The sequence below is a fragment of the Lethenteron reissneri genome, chromosome 41, assembly GCF_015708825.2.
Source record: "Lethenteron reissneri isolate LAM-NWPU_2019-01 chromosome 41, ASM1570882v1, whole genome shotgun sequence".
Lineage (NCBI taxonomy): Eukaryota > Metazoa > Chordata > Hyperoartia > Petromyzontiformes > Petromyzontidae > Lethenteron > Lethenteron reissneri.
Genome location: NC_083819.1, coordinates 4,793,701 through 4,816,962, shown reverse-complemented (window position 1 = coordinate 4,816,962; position 23,262 = coordinate 4,793,701). Strand labels below are relative to the sequence as shown.

Below are 23,262 nucleotides of genomic sequence, written 5' to 3'. Positions count from 1 at the left end.
GAAAACTGTTTTTATTAAAAAAAAAACTATTTTATTTTACCAGCTAAGGCCCACGGAGCTATATGGCTCTTTTTCAGAAGCAACCGGGCGAAATGGCTTAACACGTGGACATTTATAACAGCCAAATACTCAAAGAGCATGTTTCTAATGTGGAGGGAAAAACCAGAGGACCCGGAGACAAATCCATGCAACCATGGGGAAAACCTGCAAACTCCAAATATCCAGGCGTCAGGATCTGGATCGAATCCACCACCTCCTGATACCAGGCGAGGTAGTTAACATCTCACCGCCGCCCCAGCCACCAAAGGCAGTGTTCAATAAAAATCAAACCTTGACACTCGGTTGAGGAATGCATGAGGACACCTTTCATTGGTGCGAAGGGGCTCCATGCACCACATATCACGCTCGGAGTTCGTGGACTCTTCTGCAGTTAAATATCTCGTCGTTGAATGATCATTGACAAAATATAAGGGTGCTCTAAGAAGAGCAAAAGGAAGGGGGAAATAAATAGGGTGGTATAAAACCAGCGAGGCGCAGCGTCCGTGGGGAGCTGTCAGCCGAGTGTTGCAATTGATTGACACGTTTCCGTCTTGTACGTCAATAAAACTTTCGTCTTTTTTTCTTTTGGCGATGGACGCGTTGAATTTTCACAGCTGTCTCTCTTTCCGCTATAAGAGTATAAATCTCGAAAATTACGGTCCCGTATGTGTGAGTAAAAGCCAGGCGTATTGTCAGCATGGTTCGCCTGTTGAATTGCTACCTTTAAAACGCTTTACAGTTCTGAATTGCATCGGGGAATCGTTTTGGCAGTACGATCCAGAGCATTGCAACAAAATAGTTGGTGGATCATGCAGAGATTTGCGAAACTCCCAAATCTGATGGGTTGTAAGGCGGCTTGGAGAAGGCGGTGCAGAGCATGTGTTGTGAACCCATCTGTGCAGGTCATTTCGAGTGTTAGCCCCCTTGTATCGTTTTTTTTTAGCTTCTCCGGGTTTCGATTTAAAGCTTTCGTGACTGCAGGGATTCATCTTCTTGGTTCTTTCGGTAAAGTCACGTAGAAGGGAAGTAATGAGAACTATTTTATTATGTTTTATTTTTATTATTTTATTACTTCCCTTCTACGTGACTTTACCGAAAGAACCAAGAAGATGAATCCTCCGGGTTGGCTCCTGAACATTGAAAACACTCGCAAATGGAATTGTACAAAGAATCCCGATGGAGTACCCTCCCGAAGAACACCGAGCGCAACATGCTGTCCACTGCGTCACTGCCTCCCCCCTCCTGCAAATAACTTACATAGCATGGTACTGTATTTGTGTGTCGTCAGATAAACTTTAACCAAGCGAAAGTGTGTTGAGAAATGCACGTCTCTTTTGCTCGAGAGAGCCGGGGTGAGCGATTTAAAGGAAGACTACAGATGTGAAGCACAGCACTGCTGTCCCACTTTACACTTTGAGGCAAACGATGCCGTATCAGTGCAGCGTGGATTTGCGTCGCGTTTAAATGCCCAGCGTTGGTCTCAAGGACCCCGTACAAAAAAGCGGGACGTGCACGTTAGAGGGACGACAAGCGATTTATATTTTTAACGCAAGGTGCCATGGCGTGGAGGAGTAGAAGCGTGTGTGCATGTGGGGAGCGGTGGTGTAGCGGTTAGCGCGCTGCGCTACGAACCCGGCGACCCGAGTTCGATTCCCGCTCACGGCCAACACCAGTGACGATTATCTGAACCGGTCCCGGGCCTCCCCTAGGTCGACTCAGCCTCAAACGAGTACCTGGTGCGGTGTGTAAACATCACCACTAGGGAGACAAAGGTGGTGGGGCGTGGTGCTGGCCACCCACCCCCTCGTGTACCGTTGCGGCCTTCATAGGTGCTTGCTAGCAACACTTGCCCCTACAGTCTGTTAAGGCTATACAGGGGATCTTTTATCTTTGTGCATGTGTGCGTGCGTACGTGCGTGCGTGTGTACGTGCATACATGTGTGCGTGTATGCGTGCGTACATGTGTGCGTGCGTGTGTGCGTGCGCGATTATGCTTGCGCTGCAGAACTAGCGGTTGTCATCTCTGCAGGTACACCTCTCCCCCTTGTTCACCAGCGGTCGCGTTTGGTTCCCGCCGTGGACCGACAAGCGCGGTGACCCGCCCCTTGCCTCCGAGGAGAGGCTTTCAGATGTTCCACGCACGTGACCAATGCTCGAGTGCCCTCTGCGCGACATTGCGCAAAGCCACTGAAAATTCGCACATGGTCGTCGTCATCGTTAGTCAGTCAGTCACCCGCCTCGTAACGACGGCGCAGTTGACCCGACCTCGTTAATCAGCGACATTTCGGGCGCTTGGCCTGCTATGAATGCGGCTGCGTGCAGGAACACTGCGTTCCTTCCCGACTGAACGGACTACAGAACGGCCTCGATGCATATTAATTTGCGGTAATATATTTTTTCTGTAATTGTACCGAGCTCCGGCGATACCGTAACACGCCAGAGGGCTCGCCGGGCCCCCATCGGATCGTTAACGGAAAATTAGAAACGAGCGTGTGATACTTTGTTTGTTTTTTAATGCCGTAATGGTTTATGTCAGAGCACTGGGCATCAATCAAAACACCAGGCAGTTAGGGAGGAGTTTTATGAAAGGGTCCCCGTTCTCTGGTTATCAACGACACAGGGACCTTGTCTTCTGCATTTGCGGGGCAGACGTGCGCGCCCAGCCAACGCATTTGGAGTGAAGGATGAACACCCTCCTCCCCCCCCCCATAATAAAAAAAAAACAGACGAATCATGGCTCGTAAATTAAGTGCACATGTCAACAATGCTCATGTTCCCAGGCCGCGTTGGTAAATCTAATCCCGCTCAAATGCACGCCCGTATCTTGTGTGGGTTTTTGTTGTTGTTGTTGTAATATACCCTTCTGAGCGGGAGGGCGGACCTGGGTTCATGGCGGGTTTTAATTTTGAAAAGGTGGAATGTTACTCGGGAAAACCCCGCGTTGCAAGCAAAATGTGACTTTCTTATTCACGTACGCGTGTGTGCATGTTGAACTTTTTTTTCACCGTACATAGCCAACCGTGCTAATCAGAGGAGCGGGGGAAGGATAAGAGACTAAATACAAAAAGCAGTTCTTAAGAAATTAGTTTTCAACTTAGAAACATTTGAACGCATTAATGCAAATCGCATCTCCAGATGTTTCTTTGTTGCCGCGTAGTTAAAATGACAGCTTAGCATTTTACAATGTTAATCTTTAATATTTTATTATCGTCATGCATGTTCTATCCACTGCTGATTGTCGTCCTGCCCGAGCAAGCACCACTTCTCTCACGGTGTTGTGACGCAGCAATCTAACTAGCTCCTGCACAGGAGCCGATTTTTCTGCTCCATCTCCACAGTAGGCATGTTCTGTCCTTTGGCTGCCACTACGTTGTTAGTCTCGACCACCGTCCATCGTCGCTTCTAGAAATGTGGCCTCTGCCCAAGCCCACTTGTCATTGCCATCACTGTGATATCTCTAACCTGCGTTTGTTCCGTGATCCATTGCAAAACCATGACAGACGGTGATGGCTTAGAGAGGCTTTCATCCAACAGTGGATTTGATGATGATGAAAATGTCTCCAATCAGCTTTATTTTCTGCTCACAAAAAACATCAGTTGTTTCGTCTGACGTCCAGCACTTCTTACCGCGTAGGCTCTCAAGGTTGTGCTGCCGCACGTTTCTCCGATGCATTTTTGCGTTCGTACCTCGTGTTGTTCGGCACGATGTCCGACGTTTCGCTACACGTGCCGGGACCTTCGATTCCTCCCGGCGCGTGGTAGTGAGAAACACATCGAAGGGTTGTTGTTTTTTTACCACCTTCTGTGTCCTCACGTGATGTACTGCTGCACGTGGCCAACTGGGAACGCTGAGCAACGTGCGTCGTAAACTCTTGACGCCAAATGGTTCGTTTTTAATGTGTGGCCCATTACCGAAAGAGTTCAACAGTCTTTCACGTACGGTTTAAAATTGGCCTTCCAAATTGATCTGCTCGTTAGGGGCCACTGGACATCGTTGTGCCGTAATGGCAAATCAAGCGTGCTTAAATCTGATATTAGCAGGAACCCAATTTGCAGATTGTCCTGATCCAAAACTTGCTTGCATGGATGTAAAATAACCGATAAAATGTCATGACAGCAGTAATAACAAGGGTATGTATTTATCTGGGAAAGCCTCACGACATATTTTCGGAAAGGTCCTGCTTCAGCATAATTTTGCCATGATGGTGGTTTTTAAATGAGCATTTTGCACATGGGAATAAATGTATGTGTTTATGTTGAACTTCTTTCGCACCATATATAGCCAACCGTGGCAATCGGAGGTGTGGGGGAAGGGCAATGAAACTAAACACAAACAACAGTTCTAAAGAAATAAGCTTTAATTTTAGCTAAATGAGTTTTCAACTTTGAATCGGACGGATGAAGGAAAATCCATCACGCATGCAATGGGATAGCACCAAAATATCCACACACGCACATGTCTACAAACTCTGTTTTGGTACTGCCATCACCTGTTTAGAACACGGTAGGTTTTGGAGTTTCACAAACCTCCATGTGACCCACCAACCCTTGCCTCCTTAAGCTGTCGGGTTGCAAGCGCGGCGCACGACCGTTTCCACGCGCGTCGCAATCAAAACGGTCGATCGTTCGGACGACGACGGGAGAGCCCATCGCTGGCGGTGACACGCTCGCTGACTGACCGCTGCTCTCCCCCCCCCCCCCCCCGCACGCAGCGTGTCTATTACCTGTCGCTGGAGTTCTACATGGGCCGCGCGCTGCAGAACACCATGGTGAACCTGGGCCTGGAGAACACGTGCGACGAGGCCATGTACCAGGTGCGGTGCGCGACACGGGAGTGGAGGGAGGGAATTGACGGAGGGAGGGAGTTGAAGGATGAGTTGAGAGAGGGATGGAGCTGAGGGAGGGAGAGAGTGAGTTGGGGAGAGTGAGTTCGGGGAGGGAGGGAGTCAGTTGAGGGAGGGAATGTCGGCGGTGCACATTAGTCGGGTCATCGCGATCAACGGAGGCTATTTTCTGCCTACGTCCTCGCCACATCCACTCCGATAAAATCTGTGAATGGCGAGACAATCCCCTCAAAACAGAAACGTCTCCATCAGCCACGGGTTATTCGTTTTGCTGCTTCGCTCTGAGTGCAACTGTGCGACCATCGTTGAGATGGACAATGCCGTGGTATTTCGGGTGATCACTTGTTGTGTAACTGTTGATAGATTTTGTATGAGGGTGTGGACACGTACTGCTGGATGAGGGCCTCCTCGTGTCGTGCGTGTGCTATTTTTGACCATACGGTCGGTCAGTGAGGGTTGGTCAAGGTGGGGAGCGTAGACGTGGGAGCGTAGGTGTACGATACAACAGTGGAACTTTCTGCATCGCCCTCTGCTGCCGACAACGTAGCCTCAGACCTCTGACAACCTCTTCTTGGTTCTTTCAGTAAAGTCACGTGGAAGGGAAATAAAAAAATAATGAAAATAAAACATTACATTTTTATTTTATTATGTTTTATTTTTATTATTTTATTATTTCCCTTCCACGTGACTTTACTGAAAGAACCAAGAAGATGAATCCCTGCAGTCACGAAAGCTTTAAATCGAAATGTAACTCTGACAACCTGTTTGAGCAGTTGCCCATCCAAGCCTTATCCAATCTCAAACCTGCTTAGCTTGCAAGATCCAACGAGATTGGGCCCCAATCCCAATGATTTGGCCACAAGCATTAGAATCTATCCAGTGGTTATTTTATTCCTAGTTTAGAATAAGCTCAGATTTGTTTATTAGTGTGTTGATGTTTCTGCTATAATGTAAATGAAATTGAAATGATTTTTCATTTGTAAAATCTACCATCTTTGTTTACATTCGTTATTACAAATATTTGAATGTGTTCATCATTTTTCACGTACTTTGATGACACTTTTGATTTGGGGTGACGTGAGGAGCCTCCTTAATTGAGCGTTGTGTGTGTGTGTGAGTGGCTGATAAATGCGGGGTGTGTGTTGAGGGCAAGTGATCAAGTGCTGCTTGTGATCACCTATCATTATCTTTGTCTTTAATGTGTTGTGCAAGTTGTGTGGGAAGTTCCTAGTACATCGCTTCACCCATCGCTTCACCAATTGTGCTGTGAACCCAGTTACCTTGGTTTGATTACTCGCTACGGCTAACATCCCAATAGATTCAGAAACTTCGATTTAAAGCTTTCGTGACTGCAGGGATTCATCTTCTTGGTTCTTTCGATAAAGTCACGTAGAAGGGAAGTAATTAAATAATACAAATAAAACATAATAAAATTATTCTCACGACGTTTCGGCCACAACGCAAGCAGCCGTCCTCTGTCGCCTCGACGGACCTGGTTTTCACCTGAGGATGGCTGCTTGCGTTGTGGCCGAAACATCGTGAGAATAATTTTATTATGTTTTATTTTTATTATTTTATTACTTCCCTTCTACGTGACTTTACCGAAAGAACCAAGAAGAAGATTCAGAAACTCACGATGGGTAAACATCAGCACTGGGGAGACAAAGGTGACCGGGCTTGGTGCTAATCACACCCACTCCCTTGTTGCACCTTACCAACCTTCATGGTGCTCGCTCGCAGCTCTTGCCCCAACATCCTATGTCGGCAACACGGGGCATCTTTGTCATTTACTTTGCGGGTGTGACCGCGGTCCCTGGTTCTTGTGTCTCCTTGGATCAGCTTGGCCTGGACATTGAGGAGCTGGAGGACTTGGAGGAGGATGCCGGCCTCGGAAATGGAGGTCTTGGTCGCCTTGCTGGTACGCCTGTCTCCCAGTTTTCCCGTTGTGTTTTTAGTATAATAATCATAATAATGTCAACTTGTAGCTCACCGCCGCCAGACAGTATTCGTTCGCTGTTGAAGCGAGAGAACAACTCGGAGGTGCGAGGAACCACAGACAAGCTCCAACAATTATGGCCCAAGCGCTGCAATCCTCTGTATGTTAAGGTGCTATCAGCCAATTAATGAGAGATTACATGTTGGAGGAAACCCAGAGCACCAGGAGATTACCTACTCGTGCGAGGGGGCAACGCTGTACTGCCCTATCCAGGGTACGGGACCTCCACGACACCCGCGGGAATGGAGTTTCACAACATTGGTGCGATCCACCAGCGCTGGATTATAAGCCACGTGCATAGCCACCACTGCCCTACGTAACATTTTTTTTTTTAATATTACCATTGCGCTTTCTTTGTCATGTCTTAAGATTTCCATTCAGAACGCTCGCAACTAGCAGTGCATGACCCTGTGTCAGAGAATGTCCCCCTGAAGATGACATCACATAACTCCTGCTAAAGTCTTTTCAAAAGGTCTCTATACCCGCACTTAGGGGCTCGCTCACCGTTATTTACTCCACAAAGAATTTCGTGTGTCAACAAACCAAAATTGTTCAGTCTCAGAGCCGGAATAAGCCAAATTAAGTGAAAAACAAATTGAGTACGATGGGAATGTTTTGTTGTTGTGTGTGCAGTTATTTGTGACCAAGCTGACCAGTATAACCTCGATCCACCTGAGAACCCAGTTTTTGTCACAAATGGCTAATCCCCGGAGCTAACCACTCCACCACGGTTCCCCACAAGTGCTGTTAGCGAGCACCTTTAAAGGCCTGCACGACACAAGAGGGGGTGGGTGGCCAGCACCACGCCCAGGCGCATTTTTCTCCCAAGTGGCAATGTTTACACTCTATACCAGGTACTCATTTTAGGCTGAGTCGACCTTGGGGAGCCCCAGGACCAGTTCAGGTCATTGTCACTGTTGTTAGCCAGCAGCACGCTAACCACTGCACCACTATTCCTCACAACACAAAGACACACGCACGTAAAATGAATTATTGTAGCACACAGCGTGCGATGTTGCACATTGCATGAGAAACCATCAGTCATTTCATTAACTCCGATTGATACAACCCCATGTGAGCATATTTGGAGAACAACAAAACGCAGCTCATTACTTTCACATTAATTGATCCTCGCCATGTGAAATTGGAGTAGGGAGGAAAGGCAAGCTGGATAGAGCTTGGCTGAGCATGAATGTTAGTGATTGCAAAAGAAATGCCCATTTTAGCCCGTGCTTGCCTTGTGCGTGCCTGTGGCCACAAGGAGTTAATCTGGTGCGAGCGAGTGACGCGCGCCTGTATGTGTGTGCGCGCGTGCGTGAATAAGTTATGTCATGCCTGATACCATCATGTGGGTGCTTCCATCCAGCGGGCTGTCATTTATTTTGACGTAACAGCCTCATGAATAAGGCTTGCAAAAAAAAAATTCCCTTTCTAAAAAAACAATATGCAAATAACTAGACATTTTCTTACAAAGTAAAAAAAATGAACGGAAGATACATTTTTTTTTATGCTAACCGATGCTGCAACGTTGAGTTTACTAGACTTGCAATGCTGAGGTCGCAAGTTCAGTCTCCCGGCGCGGCAGTTGCAACGACGGTGCACGTTTCTTAAATCCCCCTGTCTCACTTGTGGTGGGGTAAAATGTGGGGACTCCCACCTCTCCCGAGGCATTTGGCCACCGTGGAAGAGGAGGCCAAATACCCTTCTAGGTGGGTGCCCCCCTCTCTCGCGCTCCCTCTAGAGGACGCTCTTCCGCCAGCAGTGGCATGAGCGAGCAATTGCAGGGATGCTCCTTGACCCTTTATTATTTTGCTAATCCACCTGAAATCAATTATAATTGGGGTGACCACACACGGCGCATACCACATACAGCCGAACGCCATGGTTTTAATGATACATCGATTATTCAATTTCGTATCGGTTCTCTTAAGCTCACGATGCCTCCCTCAGAGAGCGTAAACAACAATGAAATATATTTTTAATTGGTCTGAATTGTATGCACCGAGTTGATCTGATCTCTACAGCCACCAGAGGCCTGCTATATTCACTCTTTTAAATATCTAACAGCAACAAACATTGACGATTGCCTGTTGATGTAAATAAAGTGCCCGAATTCACAACAATTCACCATATCACATGGTGGGTAACAGTCAATCGTTAAACCACCACCATTCATTGAGCTCTGATTATCGCCCCCTCACCATCCCGTCATGCAACCTGGATGAGGGAGCGGCAACCGAGAGGAGGGAAGGACTGTCGAAGAGGGCATGCCACTTGCGGAGATGGAGCAACGAGACCAGTAGCTCACGTGTGTGAGAGCGAGGCAGATGGGGGGGGGGGGGGGGTGGCGACATCATGTGGGTGTCTTCATCCTGCAATGGATAGACCACAGGGCTGCTGCTGCTGCTGCTGATAATGACGACGACGACGACGATGATATTTACGATCGCATGTTAACGTCTGCTCCCCCCTCCCCCACTCCCCATTTGTGGCATTCCTCCGCAGCTTGCTTCTTGGACTCCATGGCCACGCTCGGTCTGGCAGCGTATGGGTATGGAATTCGCTACGAGTATGGCATCTTCAACCAGCGCATCAAGAACGGCTGGCAGGTCATTAATTAATGAATTCATTCATTAATATTCCATTGCTCGTGATGATGTCGACAGCCCCGAGGTGTCCGCGTGGCTCTAAAATCAGAATGCCGAGCGGGCAAATGCCATTTGATTTCAGGCAGAAAGCTGCCCTGCTATTAAACTTGAATGAGTTGATGGGCTCATCCTGGACGCCAAGCATGATGGGGGGGGGGGGGGTGGTAAACATTTTTTTTATTTAAAATTGGTTCTGCACCGAATTTGCCTAAATCCCAAATGAGAATTAAAAATTTACCGGTGTGACTGGCATGCGGCGGACGTCACCCCCGACGAGATAACCCTCTGGATTCCCAGATGGGTTCAGTCCACAGATGGACTCAATCCAGCGAGTGGACCAAAATCTATCCGTGGACTCCCCCCCCCCCCCCCCCCCCGATCCACTTCTTGTACTGCCATCATTGTTTGCACTTTTGTCATTTTTGGTGGCCCAGGTCGCTCTTGCAAATGAGACCCATCCTGGTTTTGCGTCGAAGCCAGGGTGAACTTTGACTTATCTCTGCGACCAGGTGGAGGAGGCTGACGATTGGCTGCGCTTCGGGAACCCCTGGGAGAAGGCCCGACCCGAGTACATGCTGCCCATCCACTTCTACGGCCGCGTGGTGCGCACCGCCGACGGGCCCAAGTGGGTGGACACGCAGGTACCGTGCTCGCGCATTTGTGTGTGTGTGTATGTATATATTGCGGGGAGCGGTGGTGTAGCGGGTTAGCGCGCTGCACTACGAACCCGGCGACCCGAGTTCGATTCCCGCTCAAGGCCAACGCTAGTGACGATTATCTGAACTGGTCCTGGGCCTCTCCTAGGTCGACTCGGCCTCAAATGAGTACCTGGTGTGGTGTGTAAAACATCACCACTGGGGAGACAAAGGCGGCCAGGAGTGGTGTTGGCCACCCACCCCCTCTTGTGCCGTTCTGGCCTTCATAGGTGCTCGCTAACAGCACTTGCCCGAACAGTTTGTTACAGGCTATACGGGGGATTTTTGAATTTGTATGTGTGTGTATATATGTAGTGGGGAGCGGTAGTCGTAGCGGTTAGCGCGCGCTTCATTATGAACCTGTCGACCCGAGTTCTATTCCCGCTTACGGTCAACACCAGTGACGAATATCCGAGCCGGTTCTGGCCTTCGCCTGGGGCGAGTCTGCCTCAACAGGATGTCTCTGGGCAGAGCAAGGTGTTATGGGTTAACTGAGATCACTGTGTCAACTGACACGTAAGCACATACTACAGGCATGCTCACACAAACATATACGTACATACATACGAAGACCAAACAAAGATCTACCATATAGCTTAAACGGACTGTTGGGACAAGTGCTATTCGTGAGCACGTATGAAGGCCGGCATGGCACACGAGGGGCTCGGTGGTCAGCCCCACACCTGGTTCACCTTAGCCTCCCTAATAGCAATCTTTACATATCGCACCTAAATTTTTCATTTGAGGCTGACTCGATCGAGGCAAAGCCCAGGACCAGTTCAAATATTTGCCCACTTGTTAATGATCGTGAGCGGGAATCGAACTCGGGTCGTCGGGTTTGTCGTGCGGCGCATTAAACGCTGCGCCACCACTACAACAACAACAACAACCGCCATTCGCCACTAAGTGGCGGTGACGTCACCACGACGCTTGTGCCAGGCCATGTGCACCTTGAGGCCACGTGAAGTGTCGAACGCCCGCTGGCAGGAGGTCACGGGGCAGACCCAGGTGCCACGGGTCGACTGACCGCACGTGCACACATACATACATGTACGTATGTATGCACACACATTGCAACAGATTTGAAGCGAACACCATTGATTGGGATCCTTGCATCCAAATCCGTTTTTTTTTGCCACCTGCAGTATTTTGGTTTTCTTGAAGGGTTTAGCTGTAATGCAGTAGCTACTAATAGACAACAATTCACGTACCAATTTATAATAACCGTTCATCAATAAACATGTTTTAAATGACAATTCTTCTCAGGCCCCATGGTATAAAGTGCGGTCTTTAACTCGTATCCATTCCATCTCTCTGACCTTTATATGCTCGCGATGAGAAGAAGAGCCATTGCCTGATACGTCACCATTGATTTATTTTCCCTTTTAAGGCCAAGATTTTAATGACGACAGTGAGTTTTTTTAATTTGTGCAATTATCCCAGGTTCGTCTTCGCTTTCATCACCTGGTCTCACCCTCATCGCCTACAACTGCGCAAAGACTCTCGCATTAAATTGTGTTTTTCAATTAATTTGGAATTTTATACTTTGGAGGTTTGAAAATATGAGTTGATTGGCGTGTAATTACCTGTTCGTGGTGAATGAATCAACCGTGTCTAGTGTGGGATGAAAGAGGCCATTTGAAGTGACTCCAGAAATAGTGCGGTGACTTTATCTGCTGTGGCCACTTGCCGGCATCATGTGACAGAGAGCGTTGGCTCTCCTATAAAGAGTTCTGGATGATAAATTATTCATCTCAGACAAGACACCAATCGGCATCATCATCATCAGCCATGATGAATCTGCTGCCGGATAAGGGCCTTCCCAAGCTCTGTGTCTGTCATGGAAGTTGTTTGACCATACTTCACCACGCTGGTCCGAGTAGAGTAGTGAAGGAGGTGGCATTCAGATCGGTTTAATATCTCTCGCCACTTACGTTAGCCATGGCCAGGAATCGAATGTGGATGGAATTCATAATCGTTATGAAAAACAACCTTGTTCATTAACGTATTCATGTGGATTATATTATAAAACACCATCTCCCACTTTCCCGCGATACAACGCCGAGGACCACTAGCCCAATTATAATATTGCTTGGAGGTAAAAAAAAACGTGAGAGGTGTTAGGTGAATTATAATCGTAGGTGTCTCGGAGCCTGGCATTACTTGTAAAAAAACTGGTAGGGTGTTTTAGATGTTAACGAATATCCTCGGTATCTGTAGAGTTAATTTCTAGAGGCCCATTAAAAAAACAAAAATCCATAGCCCATTTTTTATTTTCGGCTACAGGGATTAATGTGTATATAATAGACAAAATGGATATGCCACGCAGCAGTTTACTATTTTAAAGTGTGGCTACTCGCACTTTTTCAAAGATGTCGGGCCATCATGGAAGAGTAGGCCAAATAACCTCGAGAGAGGCTCTATCATAGCTGCCCCTCGTGGTGGCCCTTCCACCATCAGTGGGGTGAGCAAGAGGTTTAGGGCTCCACCTTCACCTTTCAATATGTCATTTTACATGCACAGTATCCTCACCATCTTCATGCGCACGTTATCGCATGGATAGAGGGTCCATATCAAACGGAAGCTCCGTACGTCGCAGAAATTCAAATCTCTAGCTTGTGCGGTATCTATCATTTCGTCATTTAGATAATCCCCGTGTAGAGACAGCCGCGAAACAGAAGAGATTTTCCTGTGTTGACACCAACAATTTTTTTTGTAGGTTGGGCCCACTGAGCTTATATAGCTCTTAGAAGTTACCTGACCACAAATGATAGCTCAACGAAATGGCTTATGTGGAAATTTGTAGCAGCCAAATAATCTAAATGCGTGTTGATTCTAAAAGTGGAGGGCAGAAACTGGAGGACCCGGAAAAAGAATCCACGCGGCCACAGGGAGAGAGACACTCACACTCCAAATATGCAGTAACATAGTCGACTTATATTGTATATTGTATAATGTTTCTGGAGCTGAGTTTGTGTATTTGTGCTGTGGAGGTAAATCTGCCTGAGCCAATTTGCGATGCAGGGAATTTAATCTTTAGCTTTCATTTGACGTTGATTTGACGTTTCTGCAATATTTTCTCGCGTAATGCACTTGTTTTTTGTGATTTCTATTCACTTAATTGCTTTATTTTATTTGTTTATATTTTGTCATATTGGAAACCCAGCTCACTCGTGCAAATGAGAATCGCGAAGTTTAAGAACACAACTTGAAGCAAAAGAGATTAATTCAGAACCAGTTCATTTAAACGTGGTGCGTCGCTGCAAGTAGCCTGCGTCACATCAGACCACGTTTAAGACTCTTGCAATTTTGCGTGTAAAGTTCCAAAGTCTCCAACAACCGAGCTAAAGAGACTTCTCGAGATCCTAAGAGTAGCAGGAGAAAACATCCAAAGCCCCCTCTGCATGGCTGCCCAGATGTCTGAGATGGATTGTAAGAATTGTGTGGCAAGGCAGGATAAGGCATGCAGTGGTCCAGAATAGACCATGGCAGGTAGGTGTTGTAGTATTGCTTGGGTAAGCAACAACAACAAAAAGGTTATGCTTAGGTAGGACGTGTGTGTGGGATTGGACGATGGTCGATTGCCAATACAGGCATTGTATCTAATTCATGTACCCACCCAGCAGTATAACAAAAGCAGTAATTGACCACTTCACAACTCTTCCTCCCCCGCTGCCCTTCCTGGCTCCTCCCCCCTTAACCACTATATAAGGTACAGATATTTTGCTGTGACGGTTTCACCTGAAGACGGAAGCTTGTGTTGCCTCCGAAACGTCGTCATTTTTATTGGTTTATTTTTATTAATTTTAATTACATTTTTTACCTACGTGACTTTACCGAAAGAACTAAGAGTATGGTCTCTAGGAGTCCCTGTGGAGCAAAGGGGGGAAGGCTTGAGAACCGACGGTGGGTGCGATCCTGTCAGGGAAGATCTTGAAGGTTTGTGTGGCTCCTGTACAGCAGCTGCGGGAACTGGCGGAGGCTAGAGAGCGTTGGTAGCAGGAGGTGCAGTGGTGGTGGCATCGGCGGCTTTGGCCACGATGACAACTTGATCTTGAATCTCTGGGGGGTTTATTTCCCCTAGAGGACGCTTTGGACTTCAACCTCTTGTGCATGCTCATGACCCACCAGCCGACTCGCCTCCGGTCCGCTGAGACAGCCAGGGCCCCGTGACAACTCATCATTATAAGTGGCCCCTCGCCTTGCAGCTGACCTGCACACACGCACACTTAGCCACGTAACCTCGCGCATATCAATTGTCCAATCAATTCGCGAAATGCAAAACGCCGCGATGTTAGAGGTGACGCGTGATAGGGGCGCGCGTCAATCTGGAGATAACGAAACCGAGTTTGCTTCTTGATTTAATAACCACGTGGCACGGCTGTCATGGCCACCGCTCGTGTGTCGCGTTTGAAAAGCTCCTTGCATGCGGACGCGAGATGGGTATACACACGCGAAGACAAAGGTCCCCCTTATAGCCGCCGCACTCACGAACTCAGGCACCTGAGTTCGATTCCAGCTTACAGCTCGCGTCCGTGGTCAATATCTGAGCTAGGTATGGGTCTCCCCTAAGTCGACTCGGCTTTAAATGAGTGCGTAAACACCAACGCTGGGCGGACAAAGGCGGTGAGAATGGTATTGACTGTGCCACCGTCTGGTGCTGGCTTTCATAGGTGCTTGCTAACAGCACTTGCCCTATTAGCCTGTGTGGCTATATGGGGGAGCTTTGTCTTCGTCGCATTACACACTCGGATGTACAAGCAAAGATCCCCCATGTAGCCTTAACAGACAGTTGGGGCAAGTCCTGTGAGTGAGCAACTATGAAGGCCAGCGTGGTACAAGAGGAGGTGGTGGTCACCATGCCCGGCCACCTTTGTCTGCCCAGTGCTGATGTTTACACACTGCACTGGGTACGCATTGAAGGCCGAGTTGACCTTGGAGAGGCACACACAGCCCATTCAATTATTCGCCACTGTTATTAGTCTTGAGCAGGAATGAAACTCGGGTCGCCGGGTTCGCAGCGCAGCGCGCTAACTCCTACGATCCCGCTCCCCACACACACAGACAACACAAAGACACGCACACAGACACGCACACAGACACGTGTGCGTGCACGTGCATCCACAAGCTAACGAGCAGCAGGGCGCGGCGGTGATGGATGCATGCTCGTCTGGTCTCCCGCTGGGAGCAGGGCTTGCGTGACGCGTCGTGAGGGATTACTGCGTCTTCCACGTGCTGGCCCACTGGGGATCCTGAGCAGGAATGAGAGTTGCGTGCGTCGTTTGATGCCAGGGCTGCCGAGGGGAGGCCCAGGACCGGTTCAGATAATCATCGCTGATATTCGCCGCAGCCCCCTATGCTGGATAGCTACCCGAGGTTTACAGCAAGGTAGCGAGTGCTCCGTTGAAGGAGGGCATTTGGGTACGACGAACATTATATGACGGACGAGCTACATAACTTAATTACATCACAGCTAGGTGAAATAATTAATTACTAACGACAAATATTGTTGATGGTGTTATTTAAACGATGAGCTGGGTTTTTTCTCCATAAGAGTCTGAGTTCGAGCTGATATTTGATGGTGCACCCCTGTTATTAATTTTATTATTTCTCACAATTCCGGGATCCCCATGGACTACTTGGGGACCCTTGGCATTTGCTTAGCGCCACCGCTGCGTGTTGTAACAGCCGCCGCCGCAGGTGACGCGACGTGCGCCGGCCGCGGTTGTGACTTGCTGCGTGGGTGCCATGTGCGCGCGTGATTCACGAGGGGGAGGGGGAGACGGGGTGTGCAATTTAGTGCCTCTGTCTCTGCCACGAGTTGCCTTAATCTCCTTTTTTTTTCGTGACCCGTTTAGATTTTTGCCGCCCGCTTCAATTGGAACGTTTTGTGGCAATTTAGGAATAATGGCATCTGACTCGGGGGGGGGGGGGGGGGGGGGGGGGGGGGAAGTGCAGTGGCACAGGTTTGTGCACTGGGAGGTGACCCCATTGACCTTGACTTCGATTCCCGGGCCGTCGCGAACATCAGCAGTGAGTGCTATCTCAACCAGTCCCCAGGCTGCACACTTTGCCAGTCTGCGTTGGACCAGTGTGGTGAGGTATGGCCAAGTGACCACCATGGCTGACAGTGTGGTGAGGCTTTTATTCTGGCAGTCGATTGAAAAAGGGCTGCAAAATTGTTAGTGTTTTATAATTCCTTGGCCAAAACCATGAAAATATAGAGCAATAGCTGGTGTAGATACAATAAGGTTTGTCCAATGAAAATCTAGTTTTACTCAAATAGAAATCGGATGACCTAAGTTACTGAATTATTGATAAAACAGTCAATGCTCTGTTGTACCCATGAACTGTAACTATTAAGAATAATATACAACTGATGTATGTAGACATGCAATGGTGCATTGATTCCTTGATTTAGATTGATCGTTTCGCTCGCCATACATGCTAGAATCAATTATATCAGCTTGATTGATACGTCAATGTTACAATTAGGCATATAGGCTAATATAGTGAAACCAAGCTGTTCCAACCAGACAGAGCACGTGAGAAATAACAGAAATGAGACGGCAAAAGTAAGTAAAATATTATAATGAAAATGAATGACTTCCTTAATCAAATCGTGACCCTTGAGCCATGCCTTGTCACCGAATCCTTGGTGACAGATGTGAATCGTTGCACACCGATTGTACAGGAATCCGTAATGTGGCAGTGATGGCTTGCGTGCGACTTGTGGGTTGTGGAAGCTACACAATCGCTGGCAAGGCAGTTTTGAAACATTGGGGCAAGTTTCTTAAATTCGCCCCCGCCACTCCACCACCACCACCACCGCCGCCTCCGTCCACCCAACAGTATAAATCGGTTGAACACCGCAGCGGAGACAATCAGTCGGTCACGCGCATGGTGAGGTAAAGTGTGGGTCCTCCCACCTCTTGCCAAGACACAACTGGTCAGTGTAGAGGAGTAGACCCTAGGATACTCTCTCGCGCTTGCTCTACGTGGGTAGCCCCTTTTGCCAAAAGTGGCGTGAGCAATGACTTTCATGGGGCTGCTGCACCTTGTACCTTTTTGGGCACACCATATGAAGTGATTCCATTCATGGTGACGGAAGCTTACCCTTGGGTGTTCATTTCGACGTGATAAACCCAACATGAATTTTGCACGTGACCAGCAGCGTTCATGTCAAAGGATGTGTAATGAGAAGTCCCGGGCAAGGGCTCTTTTATCGCTTGATTCAATCACGGGGCCAAAGCTGCCGTGACCATTCTCACAAAAGCCATAATGTTTGGCCAATTGCACTCATTAATGGGATTAACCAAACGTCCCGTGAAAACATTTTTTCGTGTCGGTTTCGATTGATTGTTTTTCTTATAATAAGTGCCTTTCTTTTTTGCATCAACATATTTTGGAACATCTATCAGGCTGACAGATACAGTATGTCCTGCCAAATAATTTTATTTGCATTTATATATGGCACATGCATGTCTCAGCAACTCAAAGCCCCTTGAAGGGGACCCCCCCCCCCCAGTGACAGCTGTCCCTGTGCAGCACAAGATGATTCGGCACCGGCCTGTGCATTCATCTGCCAGTCGGGAGCGGAAATTGCCATGCCTTTCCCAATGAAGTCATTTTGTGAGTAATTCTCCAAATTCAGCTCATTTCGACCGTGACACCGGTACACAACGGCGTGCTCTTTAACATCCCCAGTGAAGCCGTTTGCACGTCGTATTTTATGGTTAATACCACATCGGAGAAGCAACCAGGGGCAGTCTGCAGGGTTCAAACCGCGAACCTCCGCAGCAGGCGTCGAATACGCTACCGCCCGGCCTTGTCGAGGATATAGGTGCAATGGGACCCTTACTCGGTCCCTGCGATGCACTTGGCTCGCTGTGTTTTTTAGTGCAGCATCTTGAGATGGGGTTGAATGCAGATGCTCTGTAAATCCAAATTGTAACTGTGCTGTGTGAAGAAAATTGTGAATTACATTGCGAATTTTGTACAAAATGAGTGCATTTCTGACGCAGTGAAACGGTTTTGAACCTCTAATGTAAGCTGCGCATGATGGATTCTATCCAATCAAAGACAGTTATAACCAATGTTCTCATGTAAAAACAAAGCATTAATCACTTCACACAATGCCAGTGGTGGCTCCGACAAAAAAGCAACACAATCGGTATTGAAAAATGGTCGACAACTGACTTTGATTTGAATAAGCACAGCTATTTCTCTCTACTACTCGGTTGAGTGAGGCTTTCCCAGAGGAGTAAAGGACATTTATTATTATTGTAGAATTGTGTCCGGAAGCCACGGCAGTCATCAAATGCTCGGTGTAATTAGCAATTTTCTCCCACCAAAATGGAAAGCACATTTACAATTTTGGATTGATAGAGTGTGCTGCACGCGCAAGAGGCTGCTCAATGCCATGGGACGTTTGCATGATGGGGGAGGAAATAGAGTAGATGTAGGTTTGTTTGGTGTTTGTAATGCGAGAGACAATCCTAGGGAGAAGGAGACCACCTGGATAGTGGACCTGCCTGCGCTTTATTTAAATGTGGTAACTGTAAATGCGAATACGTTGTGCATCACGGATGACCAAATCAAACGAAATGAGCCCATTCTCAACAGATCGTGGAAGCTGAAGCGTGGTTAAGCCGAGTTAGTCCTTGAACGGGTGACCACCGTGCATTAGACAAACAAAAAAACACTGGTGTTTTAGGTTGCTGCAGTGCCGTGTTGTCAGCCCTGTTCTTCTGTACCATGATCCTAGCCTTCGCTATCCCCCCACTGACCAGCGTGATGAGGTGTGGTCAAATAATCCCCACGACCCACATGGTATGGAGGAGGCCCTCATCCCATGGTGGATTGATTTAAAGGGCCGTACATTCTTCGTCATTATCATCCGCCATGGTCAATCCACTGCTGGATGAGGCCTCTCGAAAGCCGCTGCCACGTGTCGCGGAGTTCATTGCTCGATGATGCTGGATGTAATTGGGCATTTATACTTATGCAATCTAACCCAAAAACCTTTATTATGAATAATATTGGTCGCGAAAGCCTACGCGTTGAACTGAAGTTAAATAACCATAATAATTTCAAGTGCCGTCTGCTTCACAGTGGATGCTAAATATGCAATGAACGTCATTTGCAAGTATAGGCCATTGCGTTGCCGGCTTCATGGTCCGAGTTTTCCAAAAAAATAATAATGGCACCTCCATTTTACTCAATTGGGATTAGAGTACACAAATCCATAATCGCACAATTCTGCTGCGTAAACTTGGCAGGACCCTCCTGGGTGCCAGATGGCAAGATGTTAACTACCTCGCCTAGTATACAGGAGGTTGTGGGTTCGATCTTGACCCCGATGCCTGAATATTTGAGGTCTGCTTGTCTTCCTCGTGGTCGTGTGGATTTTTCTCCGGGTCCTCCGGTTTTTCCCTCCACATTTAGAAACCTGCCTTGAGACTATTTGGCTGCTAGAAATGTCCACATGATACACCACTCCGTTGAGCTATCATTTGTGGGCCTTACCTGGTAAAATAAAAAATAGTTTAATGATACGATGTAATGCTATTTGGAGTTATACAGTGTCGAGACGTATTTTTTACACAGAGAGAGAGAGCAGAGGCAGTCGGTCATGGGCCCAGGAGAAAAAGAAGGTAAATAATGGTTTTAAAAATGTATTTTCCTGGAACCCGTGCAGGGCCTGTTTCCAATGAAGTATTTTTCTGATGAATTGAGACCCGACAAACAAAGTGTGTGAGAAGCCCAATGACAATGGCGGTAAATGTTGTTGTTGTCCAGTCCGCCGCGATGCATTCCGTCTTCTCTCGTAAACTTTGGTCCTCTATCTGATGTGAATCGATCAATCGTTGTTCACGTGCGTGAACTCGTCCTTTTGCTTTGTGTATGAAGAGCAACTGCACAAGTCTGTTCAATTTTGCAATCGTAATGCAGATTTCGATTAGATACATCAACGGAAACGGTCATCGTCGACAGTGAAGAGATCTCGTAGTTTAGTGGGAACGCCGCGCGTGTGTGTGTGTGCGTGTGCGTGGACGTGTGTGTGCGTGGACGTGTGTGCGCACGAATGCGTATATGAATCCTCTTTATTCTTTCCCTTTTCATGTTTGCCCGTCCTTCCGTCCGCCAATCCGTTTGTCGATCCACCCATCCATCCATACGGTCGTCCGCCAGTCTCATTGATTTCCAACCTCCCACCTTACCCGCCCGCCCCCCGCAGGTCGTCCTTGCCATGCCCTATGACACACCGGTACCGGGCTACGGCAACAACACGGTGAACACCATGCGCCTGTGGTCGTCGCGAGCTCCCAACGACTTCAACCTGCAGGACTGTGAGCGCCACGCTGTCACCTCCTCCACCCACCCGCTCGCTCGCCCGCTCGCTCGCTCGGACACACCGTCTTCCTGTTATCGTTTCTTTCCGTGCCGCATTGTCACACCACCTGTGCTTTCTAGGCATCAATTGATTACCCCTCCCTCCCTCCGCCCCCTTGCGATCTCTTTCACGGTCACGATTTGACTCGGAGGGCAATGCAGAAAAATCAATCCATTGTTGTGCTGTGGCTTTGATCCAATGTCCATGCTCCCCCACCTTCACCAACCCGCATTGACCAGCGTGGTGAAGTATGGTCAGATAACTGCCACAATCACATGGCCTGATGGATTCACCAAAATGTCTGAAGTGTTGTTTTATTGCCAATGCGGCGAATAGATACACTCTAGCAGTGGCAGGGATTATGTAAAGGGATTACATGTAGCGTATAAAATAATAATGAACTATTTGGATCTCTGTAGTGTCTAAATGCAACCAGATCTCAAGACGCTGGACAGAAACAGAGGGCATATTTATTTTTATAGAGTCATTCCGTGTTACATTTATATTTTGCTTCACAAGGTGAGAACTTAAGAGACCAAGAGGGCTCTGGTTTACAAAATAACACCAGCAAAAACAAACAAATAACATGCAGCAATGACGTAAACGGCAAACGGCAAACGGGACGAAAACAAAAACACTGCACAAGGAGTCGAACGTATTGCCCAAACATGAATCAACGGTAAATGAAAGCTAAAAATGTAATTCCCTGCGGCTCAAATCGCCTCGGGCAGATAAACATCCAGTTCGGTCACAGAACAAATTCACAAACGAAGCTACAGGCACATCCAACATTAAACACATTTTTGTCGGCCTTCTGCTTTGATGGCCACCTACCTACGCCAGGTAGATAATGGGAATTGTTTTACCATACTTCCCCATTATCGTCAGTGCGGGCGGCTTAATGGAGAGCCCGGGACCAGTTTAGGCATCGGTCTCTGATGTTGGCCATGGTTGGGATTCGAACCCAGGCTGGCCAGGTTCATTGCGCAGTTCACAAAACCACCCTTGCCACCGCTGTAGCTGGCATACAGATGAGATACACGCGTCGTGAGCGCAGGAATCCGTTTTTGAATCAGCTTTTCCGGTGACATACTTCTTTATCTTCTTGGTTCTTTCGGTAAGGTCACGTAGAAGGGAAATAATAAAATAATAAAAATATAACCTAATAAAATACAATTCTCACGACGTTTCGGCTGCTTGCGTTGTGGCCAAAACGTCGTGAGAATTGTATTTTATTATGTTTTATTTTTATTATTTTATTATTTCCCTTCTACGTGACCTTACCGAATGAACCAAGAAGATGAATCCCTGCAGTCACGAAAGCTTTAAATCGAAATACTTCTTTATCTTACGATACTCTTATTTATTCTCCCTTCCCTCTCTCCGTGGGTCTGTCCCTCTTAATTCCCGTCTTTTGTTCTCTCTCTCTCCCACCATTGTCTCTTTCGTAATCACCGCCAGTTCCTTTGTCTCGTAGCGCCTCAACTTTTTTTTTCACATTTATGCCTCTTTTTGTGCTTCTCTCTGTCTGCCCCCCCTCCAACTGGGCCTGACAGCTCTGCCCGGCTTCCTTGCCCATCTGCCTGCCATCCATCCATGCTCGTCTGCCTCTATATTCGTCATTATCTTTGCTTCTGGCTGCCAATCTGCCTGTCTCTCTGTCCATTCATTCATCAGTCTGCCTGCCTTCCTGTTCATTTGCTTGCAAATCCCTCTGTCTGCCTTCCCGTTTCTGTCTGTCTGCTTGCTTGTCTGTTTGTTGCGTTCTCAGTCTCTCTGTCTCTCCATTTGACACTCTATCTGCATATCGGCCTGCCTGTCTGTGTCTCTGTCCATCCATATGTCAATTTGTCCGTCTGCCCATTCATCATGCCTGCCTTGCCCTGCCCTGCTTGTCTGCTTGGATGTCTGCCCACCTGCTTCTCTCCCTTTCTTCTGAATTCATTTTCCCGGTCACATCACTCCCCTTGTCATCCCCTGCACATTTTCTCCTACTCAACAAATTCCCCTCTCCCCTTGCCCCCCTGCCCCATGCTCGTTCACCTTCCACGGCCCATCATCACATTTCTCCTGCACAAGCAACCCCGCTTTGCTTTGCCGTGATGCAATGTTTGCACAACGTTGTTAATGGCAAGGATCTCCAAGCCCGCTCCCCCCCCCGCCTCCTCTTCCTCCCCACGCATTGCCACTCCACGTCGTGCACACATTTCCCCATTGACTTGCGTCGAATCTGCTGCGATCCCATTACCAGCAGGAAATGTAATACGGCCTTAAATGACTCCAGATTGCTAAAAGCGCCCCGCAACAGTTTGTTCCATTGAGCCCAAAATAGAAGCAAATAAAAACGTCTACGACGCAATATCTGTAAGCGAAAACGATACTCGGCGTGGATTTTGCGTTGCCATCCAAAGCTGCACGGGAATGCTTCGTGCATGCGTACGCTGTCCCCTTTTTGTCAATCCGTCGCTGGAGTCGTGTGGGTCAAACCAGCTTGGCTTGCGAGATCTGATGAGATCGGGCACATTTTGGTTGATTGGGTAATACACAGTAAAATATATATAAATCAATTATTATCTAATTAATTAAATGCGATTATTTTTTGTGCGGTAACTTCAAAACGAGGCACACGTAGATGAATGCCCTG

At 47.8% G+C, this 23,262-nt stretch overlaps 1 protein-coding gene across 2 annotated transcripts in view; it reads left to right on the top strand.

Moving 5' to 3' along the window:
* The window catches only part of PYGL (glycogen phosphorylase L), a 50,136-nt gene that overhangs the window by 7,993 nt on the left and 18,881 nt on the right, over positions 1-23,262 (top strand). For both annotated transcript variants that reach the window (XM_061568270.1, XM_061568271.1), the window contains exons 3-7: positions 4,752-4,853; positions 6,723-6,801; positions 9,385-9,488; positions 10,037-10,168; positions 20,463-20,574. In XM_061568270.1, the coding sequence (XP_061424254.1) occupies positions 4,752-4,853; positions 6,723-6,801; positions 9,385-9,488; positions 10,037-10,168; positions 20,463-20,574 (529 nt within the window). The remainder of the gene's footprint in view (positions 1-4,751; positions 4,854-6,722; positions 6,802-9,384; positions 9,489-10,036; positions 10,169-20,462; positions 20,575-23,262) is intronic.